The 15,957-nt window shown below is 41.4% G+C and overlaps 1 protein-coding gene across 5 annotated transcripts in view; it reads right to left on the reverse strand.

Annotated features, from left to right (window-relative positions):
- The window catches only part of USP3 (ubiquitin specific peptidase 3), a 112,847-nt gene extending 97,313 nt beyond the window's left edge, over window positions 1–15,534 (reverse strand). For 2 of the 5 annotated variants that reach the window (XM_055319593.1, XM_055319592.1), the window contains exon 1: window positions 15,295–15,534. In XM_055319593.1, the coding sequence (XP_055175568.1) occupies window positions 15,295–15,385 (91 nt within the window). In that variant the 5' untranslated portion in view covers window positions 15,386–15,534. The other 3 variants (XM_055319594.1, XM_055319596.1, XM_055319595.1) reach the window with 2 other exon arrangements.
- Window positions 15,535–15,957: the final 423 nt, after the last annotated feature.

A 15,957-nucleotide genomic window follows, 5' to 3' on the forward strand; every position in this document is an offset into this window, starting at 1 on the left:
CTAAACAGAGTCAAATCCTCTGGTTTACCTACTCTTTCTGCTGACTCTAACAACAGCAACAATATTTTGCTCTGTCCATAGAGAAAGTAAATCTGAATTTGATCTTTTACTCAAATGGAGTAATGCAAATTTCAGTTTTAGTGATTTAAATACCTAAATAACTAATAAGATCTATTTTGACAGGATAAAGTATCTTACCCTAAAAACTGGTTTAAAATATTTCATTTAGGGCAGCCTGGATGGCTCAATGGTTTAGCACCGCCTTCAGCCCAGGGTGTGATCAAGTCCTGGGATCAAGTCCCATGTCCAGCTCTCTGCACCGGAGCCTGCTTTTCCCTCTGCCTGTGTCTCTGCCTCTCTGTCTCTAATGAATAAATAAATAAAATATTTAATAAAATAAAATAAACTATTTCATTTAAAAAAAGACACTAAGGAGCGCCTGGGTGGCTCAGTCAGTTGGGCACCAACTCTTGACTTTGGCTCCAGTAGTGATCCTGGAGTAGTGGGATCGAGCCCTGCGTCAGGCTCAGGGCTGCACTGGAGCCTGCTTGGGATTCTCATTCTCTCTCTCTCCTTCTGCCCCTCCCCCACTCTCACACCCTACCCCCCTCAGTGCATGCTGGCGCATACCGCTCATGCATGCTTTCTCTCTCTCTCTCTCTCTCTCTCTCTCTCTCTAAAAAAAAAGAAAAGAGACACCAAATAAATCATGGCAGACCAACTTCTCTCTTATCTCCTCTCCCTAACATCCACTAAAATGACAATAAAGGAATTAAATAGATACTAACACACAAAGATAAAGAGAACATGTGAGGCAATCAAAGCACACAAAAGATTTCAACATGTTTTTGGAAGTCAGCAAGAAGTTAGAGGAGCAGTAATAATCTTGGTAGTGCAAACGAAGCTACAACCTAACTGCCAGCAAAGAAGAATGCAGACAGGAGGTGGCCCTGGGCTCAGGGACACTAGGCACAGCAGACAGCAAGAGTAGGACAGGATTGAAAACAACTGAATCATGGAATTTCCTATATCCTGATGCCAAAACACCAGTGGCCAGGTGTACAGCCCCTAGAGGGAAGGCTGAAAAACTGAATGGAGCTAAAAGTTCTCATACAGATGTCTTCATGTTACCTCCAATGAAGATGGCTTGTTCCCCCATGTCACAGTGAAACCCAATGACAGAGCTTTTCAGTGCCTCACTCATATAAATAAAGACAGACAGGGATGCCTGGATGGCTCAGTGGTTGAGCATCTGTCTGCCTTTGGCTCAGGGCATGATCCTGGAGTCCCAGGATAGAGTCCCACATTAGGCTCCGTATGGGGAGCCTGCTTCTCCCTCTGCCTATGTCTCTGCCTCTCTCTGTGTGTCTCTCATGCATAAAATGCCCTTGAAAATTAAAAATACAATTAAATACCAAAATTCAATGCAAGGCAGGGGAGGGGAGAAAAAAATCAAGAAAGTATCTCAGGAACTAGAACCAAAGGGCAAAGAAATAAAGAAGATAAGAAAATTGCAGGTTCTACCTAGGACACCCAACATTCAATTAATAAGAATGCTAGAAATAAAAAAGAACAAAAAGATATATGAGAGAAAAAAGAGATATAAGTATGGGAAGATAAGTGTGCTATCAAGCGACTGAAAGGCCCCTTGAGTACCCGTCACAATAGAAGAAAAACTACCCATGCCAACGTACATCACTCTGAGATTTCAGAACACTAAGCATAAGAAAAATATTCTAAAAGCTTCCAAGAAAAAGAATAAAAGGATATATAGTATATGAAGGCACAGTAATCAGAATGGCATCAGGTTTCTCAATAGCAACATTGGAAGCCTAAAAACAAAGGAACAACACTTTCGTATTTCTAAGAGAAAAATCTTACCTAATATTCTATAGTCAGTCCAGTAATCAAGTATGAAATTAGAATAAAAGTATCAGCCATGCATGTGGTCAAAAATCTGCCTCCAATGAAAAGAGAGCTGGATGATGTACTCCAGCAAAATAGTCTAATAAACCAAGAAAGACATGGGATCCAGGAAATGGGAGATCTAATACAAAAGAACAGCAAGGGAATCTTTGGATAAAAACTGTCCAGTGTAGGTCCAGAGAACAATTAGCTCAAATGGGAGCAAGATTACTCAAGAAAAGAGGTCTTCCAGAGGGAAAAATAGTACTAAGAGATTATCTATCTGCTTAAATGTCTGTAACATAATATTCATAGACATATGACAGATTTATATTTGGGAGCAAATACGTAGAAGGTAATTTTTTAAAAAAAAAAAAAAAGACATGGGATCCCTGGGTGGCGCAGCGGTTTGGCGCCTGCCTTTGGCCCAGGGCGCGATCCTGGAGACCCGGGATCGAATCCCACATCAGGCTCCCGGTGCATGGAGCCTGCTTCTCCCTCTGCCTGTGTCTCTGCCTCTCTCTCTCTCTCTCTCTCTCTCTCTCTCTCTCTCTCTCTGTGACTATCATAAATAAGTAAATAAAAATTTAAAAAAAAAAAAAACCTTCAAAAAAAAAAAAAAAGACAATTATTGAGGCACCTGACTGGCTCAATCAGTAGAGCATGTGATTCTGGATTTTGGAGTTATGAGTTTTACCCCCACGTTGAGTGTAGAGACTACTCAAAAAATAAAATCTTAAAAAAATAAAAAGGCAATTATTAACTCAAGGAAAAATAAAATTCAAGTAACCTCCATGTTAACCAAAATTTGTAATCTAATCATACTGAGAAATGGAAAAGGTGGCGGAAGGGAGAATGGTACAAACACATTAATGTCCTCATTTACGACAGTAAGATATCAAGAGATAAAGCCTAAGGGCAAGAAATTAAGAAATAACAGTGTAGGGCAGCCCCGGTTTAGCATCTGCCTTCAGCCCAGGGTGTGAGCCTGGAGACCCGTAATAGAGTCCCACCTCGGGCTCCCTGCATGGAGCCTGCTTCTCTCTTCTGCCTGTATCTCTGCCTCGCTCGCTCTCTCTCTCTCTCTCTCTCTCTCTCGAATAAATAAATTTTTAAAAATCTTTTTTTTAAAAAAAAAAGGAAAGAAAGAACAGTGTATTATTTAGAAGTATACAGGTATTGGGGCTCTTGGGTGACTCAGTTAAGCAGGTGCCTTTGGCTCACTCAGGTCATGACCTTGGGATCCTGGGATTGAGTCCCACCTTGGGCTCCCTACTCAAGTGGATAGTCTGCTCCTCCTTCTGCCTCTGCTCCTCCCCCCTGCTCATGCTGTCTCGCTCGCTCTGGCTCTCTTTCAAAAAAAAAAAAAAGTATACCGGTATTTACTGCATAAAAACTAAATAAACCTTAAAGTGATTGTCTGTGGAGAGTAAGACTGAGGATAGAAGGGTAGGAAATTGCTGCTGTGTTTTAAACCTTTTGATACTATCATTTAATTGGGCAGCCCTGGTAGCCCAGCAGTTTAGCGCCGCTTTCGGCCCAGGGTGTGATTCTGGAGACCCTGGATCAGGTCCCACGTTGGGCTCCCTGCATGGAGCCTGCGTCTCCCTCTATGTTTCTGCCTCTCTCTCTCTCTCTCTCTCTCTCTCTCTCTCTCTCTCTCTCTTTCATGGATAGATAAATAAAATATTTTTAAAAAATAAAATAAAACCTTTTGATACTATCGTTTAACTGTCTATATATTACTTTTTGAAACATGAATCAATCTTTATTTTTTAAGATATTTATTTGAGAGAAAGAGAGAGAGGGGGATGATGTGCGCATGCATGTGGACAAGGAGGGTGACAGAGAAGAGGGAGAAGAAGGCTTCCCACTGAGCAGGGAGCCTGATGCAGGTTCGTTTCCAGACTCTGGGATTATGACCTGAGCCAAAGGCAGACACTTAACTGACTGAGCCACCCAGGCACACCATGAATTAATCTTTGAAAAGTAAATTGATAAAGTCTTATTAACTCATGCAATTACCCAAACCATGTTTTTTCATCTTAAAAAAAATGTCTAAAATCTATTATATGTCAATGGGTGATATATGGAAGTGTGGAATCACAAAACTATACATCTGAAACTAGTATAAAACTGTATGTTGGGATGTCTGGGTGGCTCAGCAGTTGACCGTCTGCCTTTGGCTCCAAGCATGATCCCGGTCCCAGGATTGAGTCCCACATTGAGCTCCTTACAGGGAGCCTGCGTCTCCCTCTGCCTATGTCTCTGCCTCTCTCAGTGTCTCTCATGAATAAATAAAAATTTAAAAAAAATCTTTAAAAAAAACTGTATGTTAACTACACTGGAATTAAAATTTTTAAAAATCTTTTTCATGGCATAAAAATTATAATAGCAATTTATCATTTGAGGTATGCTAGACACAAACTGAATTCCCTATATACTACAAGCAGAATTTACAGAGCTAATGTATCTGTTCTTTACTACAGCATGTAATTTCAAAACTGTCCAAAATGTGTCATCTATAAGTTAACAGATCCAGTTACCTACAGAGCTAGAAAAGAGAGGGCATCTGGCCCTGCTGACTTCCCACACTGAGGTAGATTCTGATCCATAAGGCTGGTCCCCTCACTGGCTCACGTATTTTTCCTATTTTGAAATTTCTGAAATCACTTTTCAACAGAAAATAAAAACACATATGGAAACAATTTATGTGAAACTATATAATTACTAAAACAGTATCGCACTAAATAAATTTGTTATTCATTCTATCACAAATCTGACTTCCTCAGACCTACTTTGGTGAAACACCTAATGAAGCTATTATGTTGTATCTACTCTACCAAACTTCAGCTAAATACTAGAACTGTAACCCCCAACTCCAAAAGAGAGGAAAGGGTAGTGAGGAGGAGCCTTAAAACTACTAAAGCCGGGATCCCTGGGTGGCGCAGCGGTTTAGCGCCTGCCTTTGGCCCAGGGCGCGATCCTGGAGACCCGGGATCGAATCCCACGTCAGGCTCCCGGTGCATGGAGCCTGCTTCTCCCTCTGCCTGTGTCTCTGCCTCTCTCTCTCTCTCTCTCTCTCTCTCTCTGTGACTATCATAAATAAATAAAAATTAAAAAAAAAACTACTAAAGCCAAAGTAGATTACCAAATTAGAGTCCAAATGGGCCACTTTTGCCTTTGGAAGACCAGACACCAATAACTACAGAAAAATTACCAACAGTTTATATTATTTCAAAAATAACTTACCCTATGAAGCAGATTATGCAGAATGAAAAAAGCCACAAATCACACAAGAATAATTCTAACATACAATATTTCCATTTATTTAATATAGCAAGAACTGATGCTATTCCATGCTTTTGCCAACCTGAGTAAACAAATCCATGGTTAAACAGTGGGATCTTCAAATCAATAAATCAATAAATCATAAATGTAAACATACAACTATTACTTCATAACAGCAAGTGTATGCAACGTAAGATTCATATATACATACACACACACATACATACGTGTGTATATATATATATGAATCTTACGTTGCATATACTTGCTGTTGTTAACATAAGTATATATGTGTGTGTGTGTGTATGAATCACTCTCTCCTATAATCTATAAATCAATAAAATCAATAAAATAATTAAGAGGTTTAGGAAATGCTCATTATCCAACACTTTTACTCAGAGAAGTAGGTTTAATATCTGCATTGTATAATTCTCTTCCTAGTTTTTTGTGGTTTTGTAATATAGGAGAGCAATAAAGCACAAAGAGGTGGGGGTGGAGAGCACCATAGCTGTATTTACTGATGTGCTGGGAAACTATTCTCCTAAGGTTAATGTGACTATTTATGAAGAAATGGAAAGAAAAAACATAAATTGCACACCTACTTATCTCTGCTTAACAGGCTAGATGCTGAATATTACAGAAAAGAGGAACCTGCAAACTCCAGTAGCTGTTCTAATTATTTAACAAAAACTAAGAGGTGGAATTTTTTACAACCGTAGATACAAGTTTAAAATCATATTTCCCCCAAAATATCTATTAATTGTTCAAAGAAAAAAGCCCACAAAAGTCTAAAAAATATGTTTTTAAATGTAGCTCTAAAAGACTGCACAAAAACAAGGCACTTAAAGTAACTAAAATGAAACTGATGTAGTATATAACGCTCTCAGAATTAAATTCTCACGTCATGAATGTTGAGGTCTGGCAGCTACCGCACACACATAAGGTGAAACTTGAGTCCTTAGTTGGTACAGAGCAATTTCTCCAATGTTAATGCATCTCACTATTAACATTCAAAATAATTCAGGTAGAAGCTAGAGTTAATCTTGATTAAACCAAAGGACATTTTACTGTGTCATACTAAAATTAAAAATCCTTAATCAATAACTTAAGTACTAGTCCCAAAGACTCTAAGTTTTAAATAGAAGTTCTTTTTTAAAAAATATATGAGAGCATTTCTCTAACATGTTATCTATGAATTTTCCCAGGGAAATATTCTACAGCAAAAATTGTTTCCTTGAGGGGTGCCTGGGTGGCTCAGTTGGTTAAACAGCTGCCTTCAGTTTAGGTCATGATCCCAGGGTCCTGGCTCCCTGCTCAGTGGAGAGTCTGCTTCTCCCTCTCCTTCTGCCCCTCTGCTGGTACACTCTCTCTCAAAAAAAGAAATAAAATTCTTTAAAAAATTGTTTCCTTGGCACATCAGTATGATCCTCAAAAATCTTTGATCAAAATATTACCATCCCAATATTGTATAACAAATGTTCAAAACAAAGGAATGGACAATAATCTATTATTTGAAAAAGAAAACCTGAGCATGGTCAGTAAGGACAAAGATTTAAAGAAGCTAAAATACAAGTGTAGTATCTTATGATCAGTTAAGTTAAACCTGCATGAATATGAGTTAATCACCACCCTGCTCTTCCCAGTGATGAGATAGTACAAGAACAGTCTATAAAATTAAGTCTTCAGGGTGAGTCAAGGATAAACGGGCAAGCAGATTTCTACAAGGCTGTCTTTTTTTTTTTTTTTAATTTTTATTTACTTATGATAGTCACACACAGAGAGAGAGAGAGAGGGGCAGAGACACAGGCAGCGGGAGAAGCAGGCTCCATGCACCAGGAGCCCGATGTGGGACTCGATCCCGGGTCTCCAGGATCGGGCCCTGGGCCAAAGGCAGGCGCCAAACCGCTGCGCCACCCAGGGATCCCTACAAGGCTGTCTTAAACCTAACTACAACAAAGAAAAAATATCAGGACTGAATGTCTCCTCAAAATGGAAAATAGCCCACTGATAAGAGCTATTTAATCCTAAAGAAGAGTACAAAGTCTTCAGATAAAATCCAGTTGGTTTTATCTTTTTAAAAACACGAGCTGGTTCATCTTAAAAATAAACTCACACAGGCAGCCTGGGTGGCTCAGGTTTAGCGCCGCCTTCGGCCCAGGGCGTAATCCTGGAGACTCAGGATCAAGTCCCACGTCAGGCTCCCTACATGGAGCCTGCTTCCCTCTGCCAGTGTCTCTGCCTCTCTCTCTCTGTTTCTCCTGAATAAATAAAATCTTAACAAAAATAAATAAATAAACTCTCAGGGAGCCTGGGTAGCTCAGTTGAGCAGCCATTCTTAGGTTTTCTGCTCAGATTCTGATCTCAGGGTGGTAAGATCGAGCCCTGCATGGGGCTCCCTGCTCAGCTCAGCAGAGTCTGTTTAAGACTCTCCTTCTGCCCCTCCCCCTCCGTGCTTGCTTGCACTCTCTCAAAATAAATAAATCTTTAAAAATAAACTCTCAATTCCCACCTAGCATTTATTAATCTGAAGCTTAGCTCAAACAGTAAGACAACAATAAACTTAATTTTTCAATGTCCAAGTTTGATTTCAACAATAGTTTCCAAAATCTAAAATTGCCTAAGCTCATCTGCATTTTATGTATCTGTAAACAGCATACATAGATACTTTTCAGTATTTAAGAGAGGGAAATCTGTTTTACACTTTGTAGTCTAAAGACATGATTAACTTTTACAAGAAATACAATTGGAAAATCTTAGAATATAACTAAATGGAATCAACAAAGTACACTGGCCTAAAAGCAAAGATTCAAACAACCTCTGAGCTACCAGAAGCAAAAGCAAAATTCTTAAGAATTCTCTCCCTCCCCCACCCCGAAAAAAAACTACCTCCAAAAAGAATCTCCTCTCCTAGAAACAAAATAAAAAAATAAGAAGGGGTACTTCAAGAACAGAAGCACATTTAAAAAATAACCAAAAGCTAAGTGCATTTTATCCATGGCTAAGTTGAGAAAGCTGCTTTATTACATCTGAACTAAAGTAATATGAATTTCAGCCAACAAAAAAATTAGATCTGAACTGTAATGAAGTTAAGAAATTCAAAAACAGCAGTTTTCTTCCAACTGTATTACCAATCTTGTTCCAACTTGCCTGCACTTTAATCAATAAACAGAGAGAGGAATGGCTAATCAAATACAGAATTTTAAAATAAGTTATTTTCAAAATGTGGAATTTAAAACGTATTTCATGTCAAAAATCTTCAAAGGAATTATTTTAAGTATGCTTCCAAAGACTTTAAATCCTTTAAATTATTAAGCACTAAGTTACTGGATGACAAAATAAAGACCCCGCTTTTTAAAAGGCAAGCTAAAAGTATGGTTTGAATGGTATTTGAATCTAAGCTTTGGGCTATCTCTAATACCCCCAAGCATCTTAAGCAACTCTCTTAATCTTTGTCTCAGTTTCACAATCCATAAAACAGGAAAAACTACAAGGATGGGCAGTTAATTAAATTAGTCAGGATTAAACGCTAGCAAACTTCTTTGAAGTTATTTTATGTTGTTCTCCATTCTCCTCCTACTCAGTAAAACTAATAGATGAGAAAACATCTGGAATTACTATAGATCCTAACATCTGCAGACTGACGGCAGTTAAGAGATCTCTATATACAAGTTTCTAAGCCAAAGATCATTTGAAACCCTGAAAGATTCCAGGATACGATTGCAATAAACAAGTTTTAGGTAAATTTCCTTTCAATCTAAAAGATACCTCCTCTTACCTATATTCTCAAATCAGACTTATTATGAACCACAGAGCATCTTGAGAGGTTTTGGCACAAAAAAATTCTAGGTAAGATGAACAAGCTGTTACTGATATTAACGCTATTCTCACCATTCTACACTGTCAATCAAGGTAAGCTCCATGACAAATATACCCTCCAAAAAGTACTAGCCCCTGCTGAGAATCTAAGTACTTCCTTCTAAGCCATCTGTCCAGGAAAGCTCTATTAAAACACCCAGAATGCAGTTGCTCTCATGTCTAAAGGAGCTATGAATAAACATGAAACACTAAAATACATTAAACCGTATGCATTTTTCACTTCAAGCACTGATAAACTACCTACCCAATTCTATTCTGAGGCCTAGATTGAATATAAAACCCATAGGTAGGTTGGTGGAGAACTGCAGCTTAATCAAAGGAAAATATTTTTTTTTCAAAGAAGGAAAAAATATACAAAATAGCTCAAGAAAGAGAGAAAAGCTCCAAAAGAAAGAAAAAACAAAGTTAGGAGGAAACGTACATGTAAATTACTCCCTGATGGAAGAGGGACTCAATTAGATTTTAAAACAGGAATTTAAATTGCTCACTGAGCTTCAAACTAAATTACTCACTATTCTGCTTACTGAATTACAAATACTATAAAATGTAAGTATTTCTAAATCTAGTTTTAACAATCTAAAAAATGAATGTATTAAATTCCAGTAAAGAAGGGAATTGCATAAATTAAGGAAAAAGTAGGATGTTATAAAAGCCTAAGGCTAATCCTGTAAAAGCAAATAATGATGAGAAAGAATTATTTTGAGAATAAATGAATAATGGGAAACCAAAACAAAGAGTGCACATTCTCCCCTCAACCCCTTCCTTTCTTCTGCTATGGACATGAAGGATAATCTTTGTATACTACTAAGAATACTATTTAGAAAATGACTTCTGATCAATGTGTCAAAACTTCACAACAGCAAAACGTTAGGCTCAATGCCTATACTACAGCCTCTTCAAACAAACACAGAGAGCACATTCTAGATTCCAGGTCTTTCACATCTACTACCAATTATTTAGAGACTTTGCTGAGGCTGATTTAAGGTGGGGGGGGCAGCACTGCCAGACAAACTAGAAAAACAATTACATTTGACCTAAGCTTACAAATAATACCAATAAAGTTTAAGTTCTTCAGACAAGTATATAAAATTCAAATGTTAACTTCCAGAATTAAGATGAAAAAGTGTCCTCTGTCCACTGATTTTTAACTGCCCCATCCACATTTACCCAAAAGTCCACCTGGCCATCTATAAACACAGAACTCAAAAGAATTCAGGTTCATGTGTACACTGCAGAAAGCCATCTGCTCGTAATTGAGTCAAAATTTACCTTACAGAAGAAAATATTGGAGTAGGGACTGGTGACAGTGTTTTAGGGGGAAGTTCACTTTGTGTTTATTCTCAACATGAAGTCTAAGGTCATTCCAGCCAAGAACTAAATGGAAGAAAGTTCCTTCGTTCATTAAGCAAATATTTACTGAGTGTCTTGTTACATGCTAAGCACCTAATAAATACTTCAAACCGTGCTACCAAAAAGCAGTAAATGCGTTTAACTTAAGGATGAACAAATAACTGATCCTATCTAGAAAATGTAATCTACTGGGCATACAAGAGTCTTCTTTAGATGGAAGGTTGTGAGAGAAATATGTCACAAAATAACCCATCATTGGATCAGGGTAATTTCTCACCTTTATCACAAATTTTACTACAAATTACAAATTTATTATCAGTGGCAAGGATCAATAATCAGCATCTTAACTCACTAAATGGATCTCAAAAATTAAAAAAAAAAATTTAAAAAGGCGGGGTTATCTCGAATATCCATCCCAGACTGCAGTTCACTTACTTCATCTATACTTACTTTTCCTGGGTAGAATAATGTGAGGGCAACTGTTTGCTAGAAAATTAAAAAGGCATCCTCAGCTCTTTGAAGAATTAATCAGGGAAAATTCTCCTGCCTATGCTATTAAAATATCTCCAATATAGCTATTTTATTTTACCCAAACCTCTGAGGTCCAAATGCTTATTCTTTGGCTTTCTTTAGTTATTAAAATAGTTGTGTTTAGGGCATCATTTTTTAAATTTCGTGTTTTTTTTTTCTCCTGTATTTTACCACTGGTTCAGTCTTTTTACCCACAAAAATAAGAAATCCCCAAGCCTCCAGCTTCTGAAAATAACATCTGGTATGTGCACATAACAAAGATCTTGAGAGAATGTCCTAGTTTTTATTTAAAACTTTTTCACTTAAAATGAGAATGCCTTTAGCAAAGATTAGACATAAATCAGTTTTTACCTTATTAGGAAATTGCTATTTTCAACATTTACCTTAAACCACAACATGGATTTACCTTCTAACCTGTTAGCTTCCTGTCTCTCACCAGCTGGATTAGATTGTAACTTTTGAAAGGATGGGATGACTGGACCCCAACAGAACTGGATCTGTTCCCAGCTAATGTATTTCAAAAAAATCTGCAAGTCTCCCCAAAGAAATAAATGTTGCTAGCCTTCAGGAGTTCTCTAATACTTTAAAGTTTTTTTTTTTATTAGAGCAGCTGTCCTTCACTGTTACTACAGTTGTATACAGTGGCTTCTCAAAGTGTCGTCCTGCACCCCTTAGAGTTTCCAAAACCTTATCAGGGGGTATGTGTAGTCAAACTATTTTCATAAATAATATTAAGATGTTACTTTCATTGTTTACCCTCATTCTCTCACCAGCATGCAGTGGTTTTCCAGAGACTACATGATGTGTGATATCTCAAGAGACTGAATGCAGAAGCAGATATGAAAATGCAGCCGCCTTCTATTAAGCCAGACAACAAAAACAGTTGTAGAAATGTAAAATAATGCCACTCTCCTCATTAAATTTTTGTCTTGAAAAGTATATTTTACATACCATTATCTGTCTTAACAGGTAATGGATTAATTACTGTTATTTGTAAATGATTTAATAAAATATATTTTAAATTTGTTTTAATTTCTAGTACAGTGAATATCAATAGATTCAAGCCATACAAAGGTGGAGTTCTCAATAATTTTCAAGTATAAAGGGGTCCTGAGAACAAAAAGTTTGAGAACCACTGCAATACTTAATTACATAACCTAACACACAGTGCCTTCCATAGATAAGAAGCTCAAGTTAATGCTGAAGTATAATTACTTCTTACACCCCCTAATCTTGTTGAGTAATATACCTCCTTGCAAAGCATAATTCGGCATAAAGCCAGTCTGTCCTAGGCCCTATTTAAGGGGTTTTAGATATTTAAGTATGCGGAGTCCTATTTATAAAGATGTGCTGGCCTGTAATACCACCTATTACTTGCATAGTGTACAGAAGTTTCCCAAAATTTTCATACAAAAAAATTACCTTGTTCATCCTAGCAGCAACCTTGTGAAGTAAATGTGAAGTACTACCCTTTTTTAAAGATGACATAATGAAACTGATGCTCAAAAGAAAAAGAACTACTTGTCCAAGGATGTATTGCTAGCTAGAAGAACCTAGGATGTTGGCCTTTTGCAATTTGCTTGGCTGCCTTAAGGCTGTTTCACTGTGGTGTAATTGCAAGCTCCCAAAGAAAACAAGGCAAGGGCATTACTTTTATTGTCCCAGTGCCAAAACAGGGACTTTTTTTTTTTCCTCCTTAGTAAGAACGTAATCAGACTCAATACCCGGTCACAGCATTATTCAACACACTGGCTATCCTTCTGGTCCACTACTTTAAAAAAAAAAAAAAAGGGAAGAGAAAAACTCAAGAGTGTTAAAAGAATAAATATCAGAATAAATAACACTTCAAGATGATGAACTAGTTAAGGACTCACTGATTTACTAATCATTTAATCACTGAAACAAGGCAGGCAAGAACAAGATCAAGCTCAATACAATAAGAGATTATATCAATGAATGGGTGCCAACAGGTTATAATGGGAGGCCCACATGAAATGGGTTCAATTCTGGGCAGCCCGGGTGGCTCAGCAGTTTAGCGCCGCCTTCGGCCTAGGGTGTGATCGTGGAGATCCAGGATCAAGTCCCATGTCGGGTTCCCTGCATGGAGCCTGCTTTCTCCCTCTGCCTGTGTCTGTGCCTCTCTCTCTGTGTGTCTCTCGTGAATAAATAAAATCTTAAAAAAGAATGGGTTCAATTCACAAAATATAGGCAGAAGGAAAAATAAAACATAAAGTTGTAAAACTAGCTCTATTGGTTCCATAAATCCAAGCACATGATCAGCGACCCTTGTAAAGTATTGTCAGAGACAAACTTTGTTTTAAGATGCAAAGATGCCATCCTTCTCCTGGAAGAGAAATCACCCCATCCTTACAGCTAGACATACTAAGTTTGTTCTTGTTATCAGCACAAGTCTCTTAGTTATGCTCCAGTTTACCTTAAGTTCCTCAAGAGATACTCCATTTTCTGCACTCTTTCCCACAGTCAAGTGGACTCCTTGACTGACAAAGGCAAGACTGACTCACAACAGGATATCTGCCACTTGCATAAGCTCTTTTCCTTTTTTAGATGCATGTGCCCAGCGAGGCCATCTTTAAATTTGATGTGAGTTTAACCTAGAAAAAGCCAGATGCTATGCTGTCCACATAGCATCCATGAGGTTTACTACAGATGAGCGAGAGAGCATCATTCCTCATGAGATAACACCTCTTCCTAGTGTTTACTCTGGTCATTTGTTTTTCAAATCTCTTGGGGGGAAAACATTAAAAGTTACAGTTATGGCACAATAGCTATGGCTACAATTATAGCTAATGTGCCCCCCCCAACCAGTTTGTAAAGCAATTTGATACACCTTGTTTATCCATACTCAACATTCACTGTGGAAGACAAATTAGTGAGAGCTAATTTGTACAAGTTTCTGCACCCTCATTAAAAAAAAAGTGCAATACCGCACTGCAAAACACATTAACCAGTTAATCTTTAAAAGCTTCACGCAGAAAATGATAATCTGACTTCACAAAGTCAAACAAAGCACCAAACCTCTGAGAGCTCCGAGAAACTGCAGTTATTTCTATTCCTTGCCCTGAAATACACATTTTTTTGTAGCGCTGCCTGTTTTTCTCCCAGAACCTAAGCATCATTTACAAAAGTAACCTGTCGAAAGTGTTAAGTGAGGCATTCTCTAAACTATCTTCCCAGCTCCAAACCACAATGAAAAATGTCACACACCTAAGCTGCACCACTGCCCTCTTCCTTTTAGTTCTTCAAATGAACTTAAAGGTTTTTGAAATGCACAATTCAAATTTTACACCGCACCCCCAAGCTACCATTGATCATCTCAAAGCTAATAAACAAAAGACTCTAGCGGCGGCACCAGGGCCCTACCAGGAAGTAATCAAAGCAGTGTGTGGCTGGTGCGATCCTAAGTCGCTAGAGCAGACAATAAGAGGGCACCGGGGCTTCCAAAGGGCCCAACGGAAGGAGCTGAGATGTTGAAGTAACGCGAAAGCATTACATAAACCTAGTAACTGTTTTACAGCACCTGAACTTGGGAATCCTAACCCAGTTCCAGCCAGCCCGCAAGATGTGAAAAGGCAACTCGAGCCGCCCCTCCACACCAGCTGCTGGCTCAGCCTCCCGAGCTTTTTCGCCTGCAGCCTGTTTCCAAACTTCACCCTCCCCGGCTGATGAAAGACTCCGACCTCCGCCGCCCGAGCTCCGAGCGCCTCTCCCGGCCGAGGGCTCCCACCTGGCGTGGATCGAGTTGCCCGAGCCTGCCGGGAAGCGAAGGGAAACGAAAGGAAGCGGGGCCGAGGCAGCGGCGAAGGGCCCCGGCGCGCCCCGCAGCCCAGACAAAGCTGCGCGGGGAGAGCGGCGCTTTCTCGCGCGGCCGAAGGGGGACGCGCCCCGGGCCCCGCCGCACGTGCGGCCGCGCCGCGGGGGCCCGACAGCCGCCCCCGCGGCCCCGGACCCCGCAAGGCGGGTGCGCGCAGCCCCCCGGCGGGGCGGGGCGGGGCGGGGGGCGAGGCGCGGGGCGCGGGTCTCCGCCTGCCGCCGCCCCCACGCGCTCGCGGCCCCCGCGGCTCCAGCCCCTCTTGGGCCTCTCCTCGGCCGCCGGGCCGTCGGGCCGCGGGAAACAAAGGAGCCGCCGCCGCCGCCGCCGCCGCTCCACCCGCCGCTCCCGCCCGAGCCCGCCTCACCGCGTACCCCTCCCCGGCCGCCGGGCCCGGCTCGCCCTCGTCCCTTCCCGGGTCCGCGCGCCGGCCGCCCGCGGCCCCTAGACGGCAGGCCTGGCGAGGCCGGGGCCTCGGGTGCGCGGCAGGGCCGCCCCGGGGCCGCACTCACCGCTGCAACACCAGGACGACGGGGAGCCGTTGGGGAACTTGGCTGAGTCCGGAGCGATGCAGACGCTGGAGCTGAGGTGCGGACACTCCATGGCCACGAGGAGGACGGCGAGGAAGGCCGAGGCTCGGGGGCCGGGAGCCGTGGGGGCGGAGGGGCTCCGAAGACTCCGTCTGGGGTCGCTCCTCGCCGGGCGCTCGGCCGACGGCGGCTGCGTCCCGAGCCCTTGCGTCAAAGAAAGCAAAGGCTTCCGGGCGCCGGGTTTTCCCACCCGCCGTCTCCGGGAGCCCCGCTCCGAAGAACGTGGAATTCCGGGATCCGGGTTCTACCGCCAGCCCTAGGCTGAGGGCTTCCGACTTCCCAGGCCGGCCCCGCCCCGCCCCCGGACAGGCCCCGCCCCCAGGCCCGGCCCCGCCCCCGCCCCCTCCGGCCGGGTGGGGTCCCAGCGCGCGCGGGCGGGTGGCCCTGAGAATCAGGCTGCGTTCGCAAGGGAGTTCCCAACTCTGCAGCGCCGGGCGGTCGCGGCTAACCCCCCCCCCCGCCTCGGCACCGGTCGGGGTGGGGCGCCAAGCCCCCGCACGCCAGGCAGGTCCGCTGCGTTTACCGCGGCGGAGGGAGCGCTCTCAGGGGAGGCTGATCCTGCGTGTGGTGTGGTGGTAGAAAATC

The sequence above is a fragment of the Nyctereutes procyonoides genome, unplaced genomic scaffold (assembly GCF_905146905.1).
Source record: "Nyctereutes procyonoides isolate TBG_1078 unplaced genomic scaffold, NYPRO_anot_genome, whole genome shotgun sequence".
In the NCBI taxonomy this organism is placed as follows: Eukaryota; Metazoa; Chordata; class Mammalia; order Carnivora; family Canidae; genus Nyctereutes; species Nyctereutes procyonoides.